This window comes from Portunus trituberculatus, chromosome 37 (assembly GCF_017591435.1).
Source record: "Portunus trituberculatus isolate SZX2019 chromosome 37, ASM1759143v1, whole genome shotgun sequence".
Lineage (NCBI taxonomy): Eukaryota > Metazoa > Arthropoda > Malacostraca > Decapoda > Portunidae > Portunus > Portunus trituberculatus.
This window is the reverse complement of record NC_059291.1, coordinates 13,701,251-13,715,487: the sequence shown is the minus strand read 5'-3', so window position 1 is coordinate 13,715,487 and position 14,237 is coordinate 13,701,251. Positions and strand designations below refer to the sequence as shown.

Below are 14,237 nucleotides of genomic sequence, written 5' to 3'. Positions count from 1 at the left end.
AAACTGATAACATCAGGAACACCACGTATCAGGTCCATTATTGCTGCCAGTGAACAACGTGGTGACAGTCTCCATGAATCATTGGAAAAACTGTTAGATGAGGATGAGACTTTTACCATCAAATGTCACAAAAGCTGTGTGTCTACTTACACCTCAAAGTCAAACATCCAGTACCACACAAAAGGAGTCAAACGGTCAAAAAGTGAACCTCTAACTCATAAAAGACTTCGCCGATCTCAGGTGCCTGAATTCGACTTCAAACTGCACTGCATATTCTGTGGTGAGACTTGTCAACTTGAACGTGATGCTCGTAACCCATCAAGGTGGCAGCCTGCCTATCTTTGTAGAACAGCAAGTCGTGGGAGTGGGTTGTCTTTCAAAGATTCTATACTTGAGATATGTGGTAAACGAAAGGATGATTGGTCTAACCAGGTTGAAGGTAGAGTGCAAGGTGCTGTTAGTGATCTGCATGCGGCAGAGGCACGCTATCATGACAAGTGTAGGAAGAAGTTCATGATAGGAAGGACAGCTAGTAATGTTAGTTTTGACTCTGTTAGTGAACAGGACACAACCGCTTTTGAGTTACTCTTAAAAGACATGAGAAATGACATGTGCAAAATATGGACATTTTATGAGGTATAAAAACTGTCACCGAAAAACTCAAAGAAACTTTTGGTGAAAAGTTAGTGTGTTTCTCATCACCAGGACTATCTACTCTTTTAGTGTTTCGTGATACCCTGCCAGGTGTAGTTAGACTTGTTGAAGACAAAGATGACGATATTCTAGTGAGAGATGTCAGCCAAATTATTTTGCAAGAATGTAAAAACCTTGTGCCAGATAGAGACAGCTATACAGTCAGGATCGACAAAGAAACATGTATGGATTTAGTCAGTGCCACTCTGCTCTCACTCTTGACGAACATATCAGACAAGTTTGCCTCAACTTTGCCATCAGCTATAATTGGTAACACTATAACAAATGCGGTTGCAGGTCGCCCAACACCAATGCAAGTTGGAATTGGTATAATGCTTTGAAAAAAACACCTGATAGAGCAATTTCATGATTTTGGTATTTGCTGCTCATATGATGAAGTCAAGCGTTTTAAGTCATCTGCAGCAGTCGCTGCATCAAAAGAAACACAGATGGGTGGTATTGTGTCTTCAGATGCAGGGCTCGTGCAGGCCATTGCAGACAACTTTGATGCCAATATTAGCTCACCCAATGGACTGAAATCAACCCATTCGTTGGCTCTTCTGATGACGCAACCATGCACCAATAGTGATACAGATAGACAGGATGTCTTCATTAAAAGATTAATGAAAGAAGATATTAAAGTGTCTTCACCAAAACCTATAGAAGTTTCCTATTATCGTGGATAAAAAAAAAACAGAGATGCCAGAAATGTTGTCCAGAAAATGTGTTCTTCCTCTGAAAGTATTGGCCCAACAAACAATCCTGGTACAGAGAGCTCACTCCCGGGATTTTTACTTTTTCAAAAGTGTTGCCACAAAGCCATTTACACCTGAATATGGTGGCTTTAATACAAGGATGGCTAGAATGGAGGGACAAGCAGTTAAACCTGCTACTACAGCAGCATACACACCTTTGATTGATATGACTCCATCGGACCCAACGACAATGAAGACAGCAATGCTTGAAGCCAAGAGACTCACAGAGAAGGTTGGGCAAGCTATCACAATATTCACAGTAGATCTACAACTCTACCGTGTAGGTCTCCAAGTACAATGGGCATATCCAGAAGTTTTTGGAAAGGACTTCATTCTTCGACTGGGAGGAATGCATTTCTTAATGAGCTTTGTTGGTGCTATAGGAAATTTAATGGCTGGCAGTGGGTTGGAGGAAATAATGAGAGCTGCATTTGGAGGGGTGCCCAAAATGCTTACTGGGAAGAATTTTCCGCAAAAACACAAGAGCTCTGCGAATAGTCGTAGAAGAGATTTTGCACGACATTCTCAGTCAGGTGAACACATTTGATGAACTCATGCAGGAACTTGATGTCAGGTCACAGAAAAGCAAGATATCAAAACACTGGGTAGAAAATCTCATCAAACCAGTGTTACTGGTCCTGATGTTTATAAGAGCTGAGAGGGAGGCTGAATGGACTCTTCACTTATGGGCAGTAAAGCAAATGATACCCTACTTTTTTGCATCAGGGCATATACATTATGCCAGATATGGTCTGCTTTACTTGAGAGAAATGGAAGGCCTACATGGGAAAACATTAGCAAAATTCCTACGAGGAGAACATGTTCAGCGCCACAGGAGAGGTTTGTGGAACGGAATCTGGACAGATATGTTCATTGAGACCACCTTCATGCGCTATGGACATGGTCCAGGTGGTCTCATTGGAATTACATTAAATGAAAAAGCTGTCCATCGATGGGCATTGAGTCTGCATACTTGTAGCAGACTTATCAAAGACATGAAAGAACTGAAAGACCTGTCTGACACAGACATAACTACCCACAAAGAAGAGATGGGATCAAGAATAAAATACGATGAAAATGACAGAAAAGCAATCAGAGAAAAATTGTCAAAATGTATTGATCCAATGAATGCTGCAGCTCATCCTGCATCTCTTGCCAACATAGTAACAGGACGGATATGTCCCGCTGAAGTAAATGTTCAAAATGCAGTTACTCTTGGCAAAGCTCAACAAACGGAATATGAGGCAAGTTGGCCACAAGGTTTCCAACAGCCCCTTAAGAAGGCAGTCATGACTATGAAAGAGGCCAAAAAGAAACCCAGAACAGGACCATCAGAACAATTTGAGTCTGGTCTAATATTTGCAAGGGTTTAGCTCTTATGAACTCACGTGAAATTAATGTAAAGGAATTGATGAGTCATGAACTGGCACATGTTCCTACTTCAATGTTTGAAGAAGAAACTGGTGAAATGAGGGTTGCTAAATCAAAGTCAGTTCTGAAGACAAAACTGAAGGTGGAGGAGTCAACCCGCAAAATTGGCCTTGCAGATGCAATAGTTATAGATGGCTGTGCTCTCCTTTGGGTTGTTCACTGGCCAGCGAAGGGCACTGTAAAAGATTTTGTACTGAACTACATCAAATATGTAACTGGAAAACTGAAAGGTAACTGCAGAGTGCATGTTATTTTTGACAGATATCTCGAATACAGTGCCAAGTCTGGTACAAGGTGTTCCCGTGCGACACCTGTTTCTAGGGAACACCAGCTATCCCTAAACTCACCCCTGCCTCCACAACAAATTGTGCTTACCGTCACAAAAAATAAGATACAACTGATAGACATGATTTGCGATATGCTTACCTCTACTGTTAAGGGCTTGGGAAACCCTAACAGTCTGGTTATAACTGGAAAGTCACCTGTACCAGTAGAAGTAAGCAATGGCCTGATTATCCCAAGACATGACTTGAAGACTCTGCATGAGGAAGCTGATATTATAATCCCTCAGCAAGTGGTGTATTTGTCAGGTATTGGATGTCAGAATATCAGGGTAATTAGTGATGACACGGATGTATTTGTTTTGCTAACCCATTACTATCTTGAAATGAACCTTACTGCCATACTGTTAATGGAGCCAACAAGCCAGGGACGCTCTGTAATCAACATTAGTGAAACAGTATCTAAACATCTAAACATTGTTCCACAGCTTCTCTCAGCTCACGCACTTTCTGGATGCGACACGGTTGCAGGTTACTTTGGAATAGGTAAAGCAAAGGTTTTAAAGGTTCTGGAAGCAGGTTATGAGCTACAACATCTAGGAAACATTTCTGCTGATCTTAAAGATGTGTTTTGTGAGGCAACAAACTTTGTTGCTGCTTGCTATGGCCAGAAATGTCAGCCTGGCGAAACTATGTCAGATATACGTTACAAAGTGTGGGCTGCTAAGACAGGTAGGAAAGGTGTATGTCTCTTGCCAAAACTGAAGTCATTGCCTCCAACCCTTGAGTCATTTCGAGAAAATACAAAGCGAGCTCATTTCCAGGCCTGTATATGGAACGCTGCCTTGAGTGAGGGACCGCCATGCTTGGATCCAGAGAAATTTGGCTGGGAAAAGGATCATCTCCAAAAGTTTCTTTGTGCTATTCCTCTGCCACAGGATGCTAAAGTCGCACCAGCAGAAGTTCTCAAACTAATTCAGTGTTCTTGTGGCAGCAGTCAGTGCTCCTCTTCAAAATGTAGCTGTGCAGGTGCTCAAGTAGCGTGCTCTACATTTTGCAAATGTGGAGCGAGTGAGATTTGCAATAATCTGAGAACAAAGCAAGTATTAAGAAATGATGATGTAGAAGATACTGATGAGGTCATGGATAATATTGAAACAAATTATGAGGATTCTGTAGATGAAGATGAGCTTGATGACAGCCAGTAACGGACACCTAAAGTAAAGTGGTGCACCTCATAGTGATAAAGTTATTCTTTCTCTTAGCTATAATGAACTTAGCATTTAGTTACCTATTTGATGGTGTACCTCTTATTACACTGCATTTATAATACATGGAAAAGAAGTGTGTATTTTGTCACCTCAGATATTCTCATTGTCTAGTCTGTTAATACGGCTGCCTTGCCAAACATATTGTGATGACATGCATACTTCATGATATTTAATTTATTATATATTCTAATAACAGTGTCCACATACATTTTCCATGTCAGGTAAATCCTGCAGAGTTTCTGTTCTCAAAATGTCATATTCCGAACATACTATCAATGATTTTCTTATTATATATATATATATATATATATATATATATATATATATATATATATATATATATATATATATATATATATATATATATATATATATATATATATATATATATATATATATATATATATATATATATATATATATATATATATCTGAAGGAAACACTTGTACCAGTCATTATATTAATTGATTATCTACATTTAATGTTAATTGGAATATTCAGTGTAACTGAAAGGGAAGCTGTCAGTTCAGCTTTTTTTTTTTTTTTATGTTCCAGCCTGTGTGCACAGGTAGGCATTATCTGCCCTTTGATGTTGTTAATCGTGCATTGTAACATTTTATAATTAAAAGCAATGACTATTTTCACAGTTTTACATATTTTTTCATAGTCCTTGGTTCTTTGCGGCCATCTTGGAAGCCATCTTGAATTTCTCAAATTCCTCAAGGGTTACAGAACTACACCCACCTAATCTTTCATCTGGACCCTTTCCAGATTTAAAATCCACCAAGAACAATTATACACCACAAAATTCCGGGTCTTACCTCATTTCCTCCAGACTATTTGCTTATGCTGTCACCCTTTCATCTCCGTTGGGCTCCTCCGATCACAATCTCATTTCTGTATCTTGTCCTATTTCTCCAATCCCTCCACAGGATCCCCCAAAGCGAAGGTGCCTCTGGCGTTTTGCCTCTGCCAGCTGGGGAGACCTGAGGACGCATCATGCTGATTTTCCCTGGAATGATTACTGCTTCCGTGTCAGAGACCCATTTCTATGTGCTGATCTCATAACAGAGGTGACAGTATCTGGCATGGAGGCGTATATTCCTCAATCTTTTTCTCAACCTAAACCTTCCAAACCTTGGTTCAACTCAGCCTGTTCTTGTGCTATACATGATAGAGAGGTTGCCCACAAAAGGTACTGGAGCCTTCCATCCCCCTGAATCTCATTATATCTCTGCCCAAAATCATGCCAAGTCTGTTCTGCAACTTGCCAAACACTCCTTCAAAAGTAGAAAATGTCACAATCTTTCAAACTTAAACTCCTCTTGAGACTTATGGCATCTAGCCAAAAACATCTCCAATAACTTCACTTCTCCATCTTTCCCTCCTTTATTTCATCCTGATGGCACCACTGCCATCTCTCCTGTCTCTAAAGCTGAACTCTTCTCTCAAACCTTTGCTCACAACTCCACCTTGGATGATTCTGGGCTTGTCCCTCCCTCTCCTCCTTCCTCTGACTATTTCATGTCTACAATTAAAATTCTTCGTAATGATGTTTTCCATACCCTTGCTGGTCTAAACCCTCGGAAGGCTTATGGAGCTGATGGGATCCCTCCTATTGTTCTCAAAAACTGTGCTTCCATGCTTGTACCTTGCCTGGCCAAACTGTTTCAACTTTGTCTATCGACTTCTACCTTTCCTTCCTGCTGGTTTGCCTACATTCAGCCTGTTCCTAAAAAGGATGACCGTTCTAATCCCTCAGTCTACCATCCTATAAATTTTAATCTCTTGCTTGTCTAAAGTTTTTTAATTTATCCTGAATAGGAAGATTCTCAAACATGTCACTTCACAATCTTCTATCTGATCGCCAGTATGGCTTCCGTGAAGGTCGCTCTACAGGTGATCTTTTGGCTTTCCTAACTGAGTCTTGGTCATCCTCTTTTAGAGATTTCAGTGAAACTTTTACTGTAGGGTTAGACATATCAAAAGCTTTTGATAGTCTGGCATTAAGCTTTGATTTCAAAACTGCCCTCCTACGGCTTCTATCCTTCTTTCTGCAACTTTATCTCAAGTTTCCTTTCCAACCGTTTTATTGCTGCTGTGGTAGACGGCCACTGCTCTTCTCCTAAATCTATTAACAGCGGTGTTCCTCAGGGTTCTGTCCTGTCACCCACTCTCTTTCTATTATTCATTAATGACCTTCTTGACCGAACTTCTTGCCCTATCCACTCCTACGCTGATGATACCGCCCTACATCTTTCCATGTCCTTTCAGAGACGACCAACCCTTCAGGAAGTCAATAGATCAAGCAGGGACGCCACAGAACGCCTGACTTCCGATTGGGGCAGAGAAAACTTAGTAGTTTTCAATGCCTTAAAAACTCAATTCCTCCATCTATCAACTCGACACAACCTTCCAGACAACTATCCCCTCTTCTTCAATGACACTCAATTGTCTCCCTCTTCCACACTGAATATCCTCGGTCTGTCCTTTACTCAAAATCTTAACTGGAAACTTCACATCTCATCTCTTGCTAAAACAGCTTCTATGAAGTTAGGCATTAGTTTTTCTCACCCTCCAACTGTTTACTCTACATATATAGGGGCCTTATCCACCCCTGTATGGAGTACTCTTTGCATGTTTGGGGGTGTTCCAGTCACACAGTTTTACTAGATAGGGTGGCATCAAAAGCTTTTCGTCTCATTAACTCCCCTCCTCTGACTAACTGTCTTCAGCCTTTTTCTCACCGCCGAAATCTTGCATTTCTTTCTATCTTTTATCGTTATTTTCACACTAACTGTTCTACTGATCTTGCTAACTGCATGCCTCCCCTCCTCCTGCAGCCTTGCTGCACAAGGCTTTCTTCTTCCTCTCATCCCTATTCTGTCCAACTCTCTAATGCAAGAGTTAACCAGTACTCTCAATCATTCATACCTTTCACTGGTAAAGTCTGGAACTCCCTCCCTGCATCTGTATTTTCGACTTCCTACGACTTGTCTACTTTTACAAGGGAGGTATCAAAGCATTTGCTCCCTAATTTTGGCTGATGTTTTTCTCTTTGTAGTGAGCACGCACTCAAGTGGGCCTTTTTTTCTATCTTTTTTTTTTTTTGTCCTTGGCTGGTTCTCTTCCTTTCATAAGAAAAAAAAAATCTGGGACCCAATTAAAAGACTGATGACAGGGCCCCTACTCTACAAAAATAAAAATATTATAATATTTATATTTTGTGTGGTAATCTCACTATTAAAAAATTGGAAATGTTTGATATACTAAAATTTTGAAAGACATTGCAATATAAATTATTTTTTTGATACAAAATAAGGTAATTACAGGTGGTGCAGAGCCCCTGTAAGGTATGGGGCCAAATTTGATCAAATTGGTCAAATAGGCTTAAAACCAGCCCTGAATCTAGGCTGATTTTGAACATTGGATAAATTCCCCTGTGCCATAACCTACAATTTTCATTGGCAACCAATGACAAGTCTTGGAAAATTAAAGTACAGTAAATAGCACTGTGAACACAAATGAGAAAATGGAGTGAGGACTTTCACCTCGCCCACTTCAAGATAAGGTCCAATATATTCCTAAATGAAAATATGGTTGGTTCAACAACCAAATGAGTTAATCCCAACTGGTTAAAACAATAGAAAAATCTTTCATCCAATTGTGACAAATGCATATCTGTCCACTATATTAAAAGACATTAGCCCAGTTTGAAGAGATTTTTCAATTGCAGTAGCTGAATCCTGAGATATAAAAATTAACGCTAACAAGACCCAAGTGTATAAGTTTTGGAGTCAATCTTCGTCATATTCATGATCTGGGACCCTATTTATTATATATGGAAAAAAGTAAACCTTCTACACTTGAGTGAAGTTGCAGTTGATTTAAGTGTAACTATAGAGCCATCATTAAGATTTCATATCCACATTCAATCCTTGGTGTCTAAAGTTGCTAGACTAGCTAATTCGTTTCTCAAATCCACTCTGTGCCAGTCTTCTTAAAGCTGCTAGACTAGCTAATTCATTTCTCAAATCCATTCTGTGCCAATCTTCTTCCTTCATGGTTAAGCTTTTCGTGACTCATATACACTGCTGGTCAGTGCAGAAGGCTTGGTACCTGTGACATCCTGTGAAGGAGATTAATGACACAAAATATGTTTCAATGAGGGTACTCACCTAAACAAGTAATTGATAGGGTGCTCTCATGCCTTCTTGACCTTTTCAAGTCACTTGGGAAGTGAATCACCCAGGTGGTGGAGATACTGAGCGTCAATATTGTCCCATATGTCCTGAATAGTGGCCTGGAGGCGAGGGAGGGAGGAGGTATCTCTCTCCTTTAGCTTCAGTTTTATGTACGCCCAGAGATTTTCTATAGGGTTAACGTCTGGCGAATTTGCGGGCCAAGGTTTTAATAGGCTGACATTGCAGAAATCAAACCAGTCAACAATTAACTTTGCCATATGGCACGATGCACCATCTTGCATGAAGGCATCAGCATTGCACTTTTCCATACACTCATCTAACTCATCCAGAATTAGCTCAAAGTAGTTATTTTGGTTCATACAAACATTCTTAGGCTAAAACACTAATTTTCCAAGACCAAAGTAAGAAAAACAACCCCACACCATCAAAGAATCTGGGTGTTTTACTGTGTGTGTTGTGTAGTGTGAATCATAACGGTTACTACCGGGTCTGCGGTACACAGTCTCTCTGGCTGTCTAACCTGAAAGCTTGCCTCATCTGACCAAAGTACGCTATGCCACTTATCTAAGTCCTAATCTTTGTGCTGAGACACAAATGCAAGCCTACTGTTACGATGACCATGTGTGAAGCAAGGTTTTGAAACTGCGCGACAACTCCAGTATCCCAAATTGCGTTTCACATATCTCCATACAGTCTTTCACTCACCCCAGCCAGCAATGCAGGATTCCTGGCCTTAAGTTCCTTGCTGTGTATGTGAGGGTTGGCCTCAAGCTATCTTTGAATAATGTTCAGGGTTCTCTGGCTCAAACTGCATTTATGCTCTTCAGGCTTGTAAGGTGGTGGTGAAGCGTCTATTCCTCCCTCACGATAAATTTTGGTCCAACGTTGAACAGTTCTGAGAGCCATTGTTCGCGGCAATTTCTTGATTTGACTTATTCTCCCTCACTAAGGCACAAATAACTGAGATTTGGGCCTTACGAATTAGTTTTCTAGGTCCCATAATAGGTAGTAACAGGGCAGAATGGTAAGCTCACGCATCTACAAAAAGGAGAAGTGAAGGGGAAAGAAAATTCAAATTCAAGCACACAAGCCACAGGCGAACATTGACTAAGGAAACATATCATCTACTTTGACTACTAGAGCTGCAGAGTTGTCAGATAGCAACATACAGCGAATCCTGCTGTATGTTTAAGAGTTAAGAAGAGATGAATGAAATTTGGTCAGAGTGGAAGTCACGGTCCCTTTCGTGCCTTCCGCTCTGACCAGCAGTGTACAGTAAGTCCTCGTTTTACACTAGTTAAGTATACGATAAATTTGCAGATACGATAATTGACAATTACTACCTTTTTTTCAATTTACGAAAAAAAAAATCGCACTTATGAAATTTGAAATTCCTGCCGCCTGTGATTGTGGAGCTGCACTGTGACCAAGTCAGACCAACAACAAACCAGTCACTTTCGCGCCACCACAACGAATAACAGTGAGACTGTGCTCGGTGATTTACTTACATTATTCTCTGCATTTAAGACCAATTCCTGTCCAAAATGTCACCGAAACATAATTTGGATCTTGGTGAAGAAGTGGGTAAGGTTAAACGAGCCAGGAAAAGTTTAACGTTGGAAACAAAGCTTGATATAGTCAAGAGAAAAGAACTTGGGAAAGGCTCGTCAGCCATAAGCCGTTCCCTGAATTTACCACAGTCAACAGTTGCTACTGTTTTGAGGAATGCTTCAAGTGTTAAGAAGGCAGCAGCTAACGCTTTAAGCCTGCAGGTAAAATTGCTGACAAAACATCGGGAACCCATTATGGATCGGATGGAGGGTTTACTTAAAATTTGGATAGACAGCCATACATGCCAGCATGAACTACTCTTGTTGAGCCTCATTTCAGAAAAGGCCCTGTCTATTATTGAAACCTTGAAGGTTGAGATGGATGTTTGTTTACTTTTTTCGATTGATTTTCATACTGAGCTGGAACGTATTCCTATCTAATACATGTTAAAACGGGTTTGGTTTACAATAATTTCGGTTTACAATAGCTTTTTGAGGAATGCATTTCTAGTGTAAAACAAGGACTTACTGTATGTCCTCAACTTGAGTTTATGTCCCCAGTCTGGAATATAGGTTACATCATGGATCTGACTCTCTTGGAATATGTTCCTGTGATGTTGGACTAAATAAGTTACAAGTCTTGGTAATATGTCTTATGGCCAATGTCTCAAAATTCTAGACCTGTATTCTGTCAAAAGAGTGTTTGTTTCGTGTTGGAAGATCTTTCATGGGATATCTGGTATTGCTCCTACTGATATTTTCATCATGGCCCCTTTGAGAGGGATGTTGATGGGTCATGAATTTAAGATGCATCCTGTGAGGCCAGATATAGATATTTTTCAGTTCAAGTGGTCAGGCATTGGAATGCTCTACCAGCTGAGTTAGCTGAATCAGACAACCTTAGTACAGGGGATCCTCATGATTCGACCATTTGCAGTTCAAATTATCGCCAATTCGACATTCATATCTCGCGCACCACCCACCTGGTCAAAATCCGCCGCCACCCCAAATTCACTGCAAACCCGCCAGGCAGAAGTGTAAACCGATGCTACCTTGTGCGTCACACTACCACTTTTCCTTCAACTTTTCTGTCAACTTTCTGAAGACTGTCAACTTTTGTCGACGCTGGTCATCACACACAAGCTTGCTTCCGCCTTTGTCACGTTTGTCAGCTGTAAACAAACATGGCGGCCCCTTCACCCCCAGCAAGCCATTGTTATTTTTTCGTTACTAATTTTGGCCTTTAATGCTCCCTATGAGAAACTCTTCAGACAGCTTTGTCCACTCATAAACAACAGACCTGCTCATCTTGGCTAGTTGTTCCTTGGAAGTTCTGCCTTGGAACGTCGCAGTGCCAGAGAAATGTAAACAAACAACTGAACTACTTTTCAATGCTAGGCTAGGGCAAAAAATATATGTATACAAATATATTTACATCTACTTATCAAGATTCTATTGATCTGAGATTATAGCATCATTCCAATTAACAAGAAAATTTATTTTATTATAAAAGTGTTAATTAGAAACCATAGATCTTAATTTGACTAAAAATTGATGCTAAAGGAAAACATGCATTTCATCTGACTCAAGATGACAGAAAGCCACCTCCAGCCCCAGCCCTAAGAAGCACATTTTCCTGCCTTTCAGAGATAAGCTTGAGCTTATAAGAAAGTGTGAGGCAGGTATAGCTCACAGTGTCGTTGCAGTGCAAATGGGTGTCCCTAGATCAACAGTATCAACAGTTTGGAAGAACAGGGACAAGTACTGCGAGACCGCTACAAGTGTTTTTATTTCCAAAAATGCACTGTACAGCACCCTAATGTGTTTAATAAAAAAAAGTTAGATATAGATGAAGCCTTTAATAATACTGATTTAGTCTAAGTTAAAGTTTTTAGAGGTTATAGTGATGTTTTGAGGTGGTCTAGGCTGGAGGTTGGTTCCCATCCCCTTGATTATTAAGTAGTATTTTACGGGAAAAAATGCTTCACGATTCGAATAAACGCTGATTCGACTGATGAAAAACCGCCCTAACCTCGTCGAATTGCAAGGATCCCCTGTACATATAAACATTTAAGAAGGGAATCAGTGACTTTTTAGGTGATGAACTATTTGACTATAATGAGTCACTAACTGCCATCATATTCTCCTTGTCTTTGTATATATGGGCTTATAGCACACTATCCAGTCATGTCTTCATCCCTTTTTTTGCTTTGGTTGTTGTTCTTTTTTAACTGGTGAACTAAACACTGTGGGGTTCCCTCCTAGGGAGCCCAACCAAGGAAAGAAAGTCATCACAACAAAAGCAGATAAATACTGGAAAAGGTGTCTGTCTGACATTACGTAATACAAATGCATCAATTTTGATCCCTAGAACATGAAATGAGCACTCCTGACTGTCAAAAATCTTCAAGAAAAATTTCCTAAACTTCGGAAAAGCCGGAGCTTGCTGGACTTAGAGGAAACTCTCCAAACACCGCACATTCCCGGAACTATTGCAGCGTTATTATTCATTTGCAGCAGGTAGTGTACTTACTGAAAAAATTGTAAATAGTAAGAACCACCCCAGAGTGGCCAAAACCATCTAGAGTTTATTGTACGAAACTGTAACAGAACCAAAATCCTTGATTTAGGACATTTTTTCTAGAATGCAGATTTTTATAATTCTGTACATATAAAACCATTAATGCATTCTAACTAAACCTAATCTTAGCTAATACCTAACTTAATGCAGGAATTTTCGTGTTCTACACAAAACCTATTTATCAGCATTAACACTAAATGAATTATTTGCAAAGGAATGTGTAAAGAAAAATTATGTCTTGGAGACATGTCTATTTTCCAGTGGTACACTCCATTTTCGTGTCAGTGGGACTGACGGCTTTCTCCAGTAATACCCAAAAGCGCCTCTCCAGTTTCCTTAACACTTACCAAAGCTATTAAGAATTTCCGTCAGCGTAAAATTAGGCAGCTCCAAGCAGTGATGTGCGTACTTGTAAGTGTATCTTTAAGTACTGATGACGAGGTCGCTGTGCGACTGAAACAGGATAACCTAGATGAGCCCTGGTGGCCCTTTGTTATCCTATTACTTATGTTATGTTATGTTATGTTATATGTAGACTCTACGAAGGGCCATAGTTACAAACTGTGTATCGGATGGAAAAGAAAAAAAATATATATGCATGTTAAGTATTAAGTGTGGTACTCTGCGCATTACAAATCAGACTCAGAATCAGAACTGAAGTTGATAGGTTATCAGTACCAATTCAAACCATAAGAACATGAGCACTCACCACGTCATTCCATGTGCCCGCCAGGAAAGTGTTCGTGTCCCCGAAGTGCGTTGCGGGAGGCCTCCACCTTACCACGCTCACCTTCTGCCCCACGTACCGCCTCAGCTTGCTGCCTGCCATCCCACACCACCAAACTTACCACTGCCACTCGCCCGAGTCACTACTCGAAAATCAAAACCGAAGTCAGTGTTGACAAAATAGGCGGGATGGACCTCAAGTTGTCTGATATTGATCTTGATCTTGATCTTGATGGTACAGGTGACGCAGAATTTCTTCTGGGTCAGGCCTTTGTATCGGCAGCTCCTGTAGGGAACATAAAGAACACCAGACAACAAAGAGGGCAATCACCATCTTTCACACCACTAGTTCCTGCATCTGGCACGCTACATTCTCTCCAGGAACTCTTTCACAGCCTCAATCATCCTTTCATTCGTCTCCCCACACAGTCCCAGCAGCAACACCATCCATTCCCTTCCTGTCATCTCCACTCTGTCATGCCCCAGCTCACTCAGCACCACTTGCATCATCTCATACCTGTCTCTGGCACACTTCACACACTCCAGCACCACATGTTCCACTGTCTCATCCTCTCCCAAGTCACACATCTGGCACACTTTGCTGCGGGACTCAGACCATCTATAATTCCTTGCATTCACATCCATGCACTGTGCCCTAGCTCGGAAGAGATCACCACCCAGGCTTCCCTCATACCACTTTTCATACATTGGGGCCTCTTTCTCTCTATACCATACCAAGGTAC

The 14,237-nt window shown here is 40.6% G+C and overlaps 1 protein-coding gene across 4 annotated transcripts in view; it reads right to left on the bottom strand.

Annotated features, from left to right (window-relative positions):
* The window catches only part of LOC123514244 (nucleoporin Nup43-like), a 61,501-nt gene extending 47,771 nt beyond the window's left edge, over positions 1–13,730 (bottom strand). For 3 of the 4 annotated variants that reach the window (XM_045271986.1, XM_045271987.1, XM_045271988.1), the window contains exon 1: positions 13,478–13,730. In XM_045271986.1, coding sequence (XP_045127921.1) covers positions 13,478–13,597 — 120 coding nt within the window. In that variant the 5' untranslated portion in view covers positions 13,598–13,730. The remainder of the gene's footprint in view (positions 1–13,477) is intronic. The other variant, XM_045271985.1, reaches the window with a different exon arrangement.
* Positions 13,731–14,237: the final 507 nt, after the last annotated feature.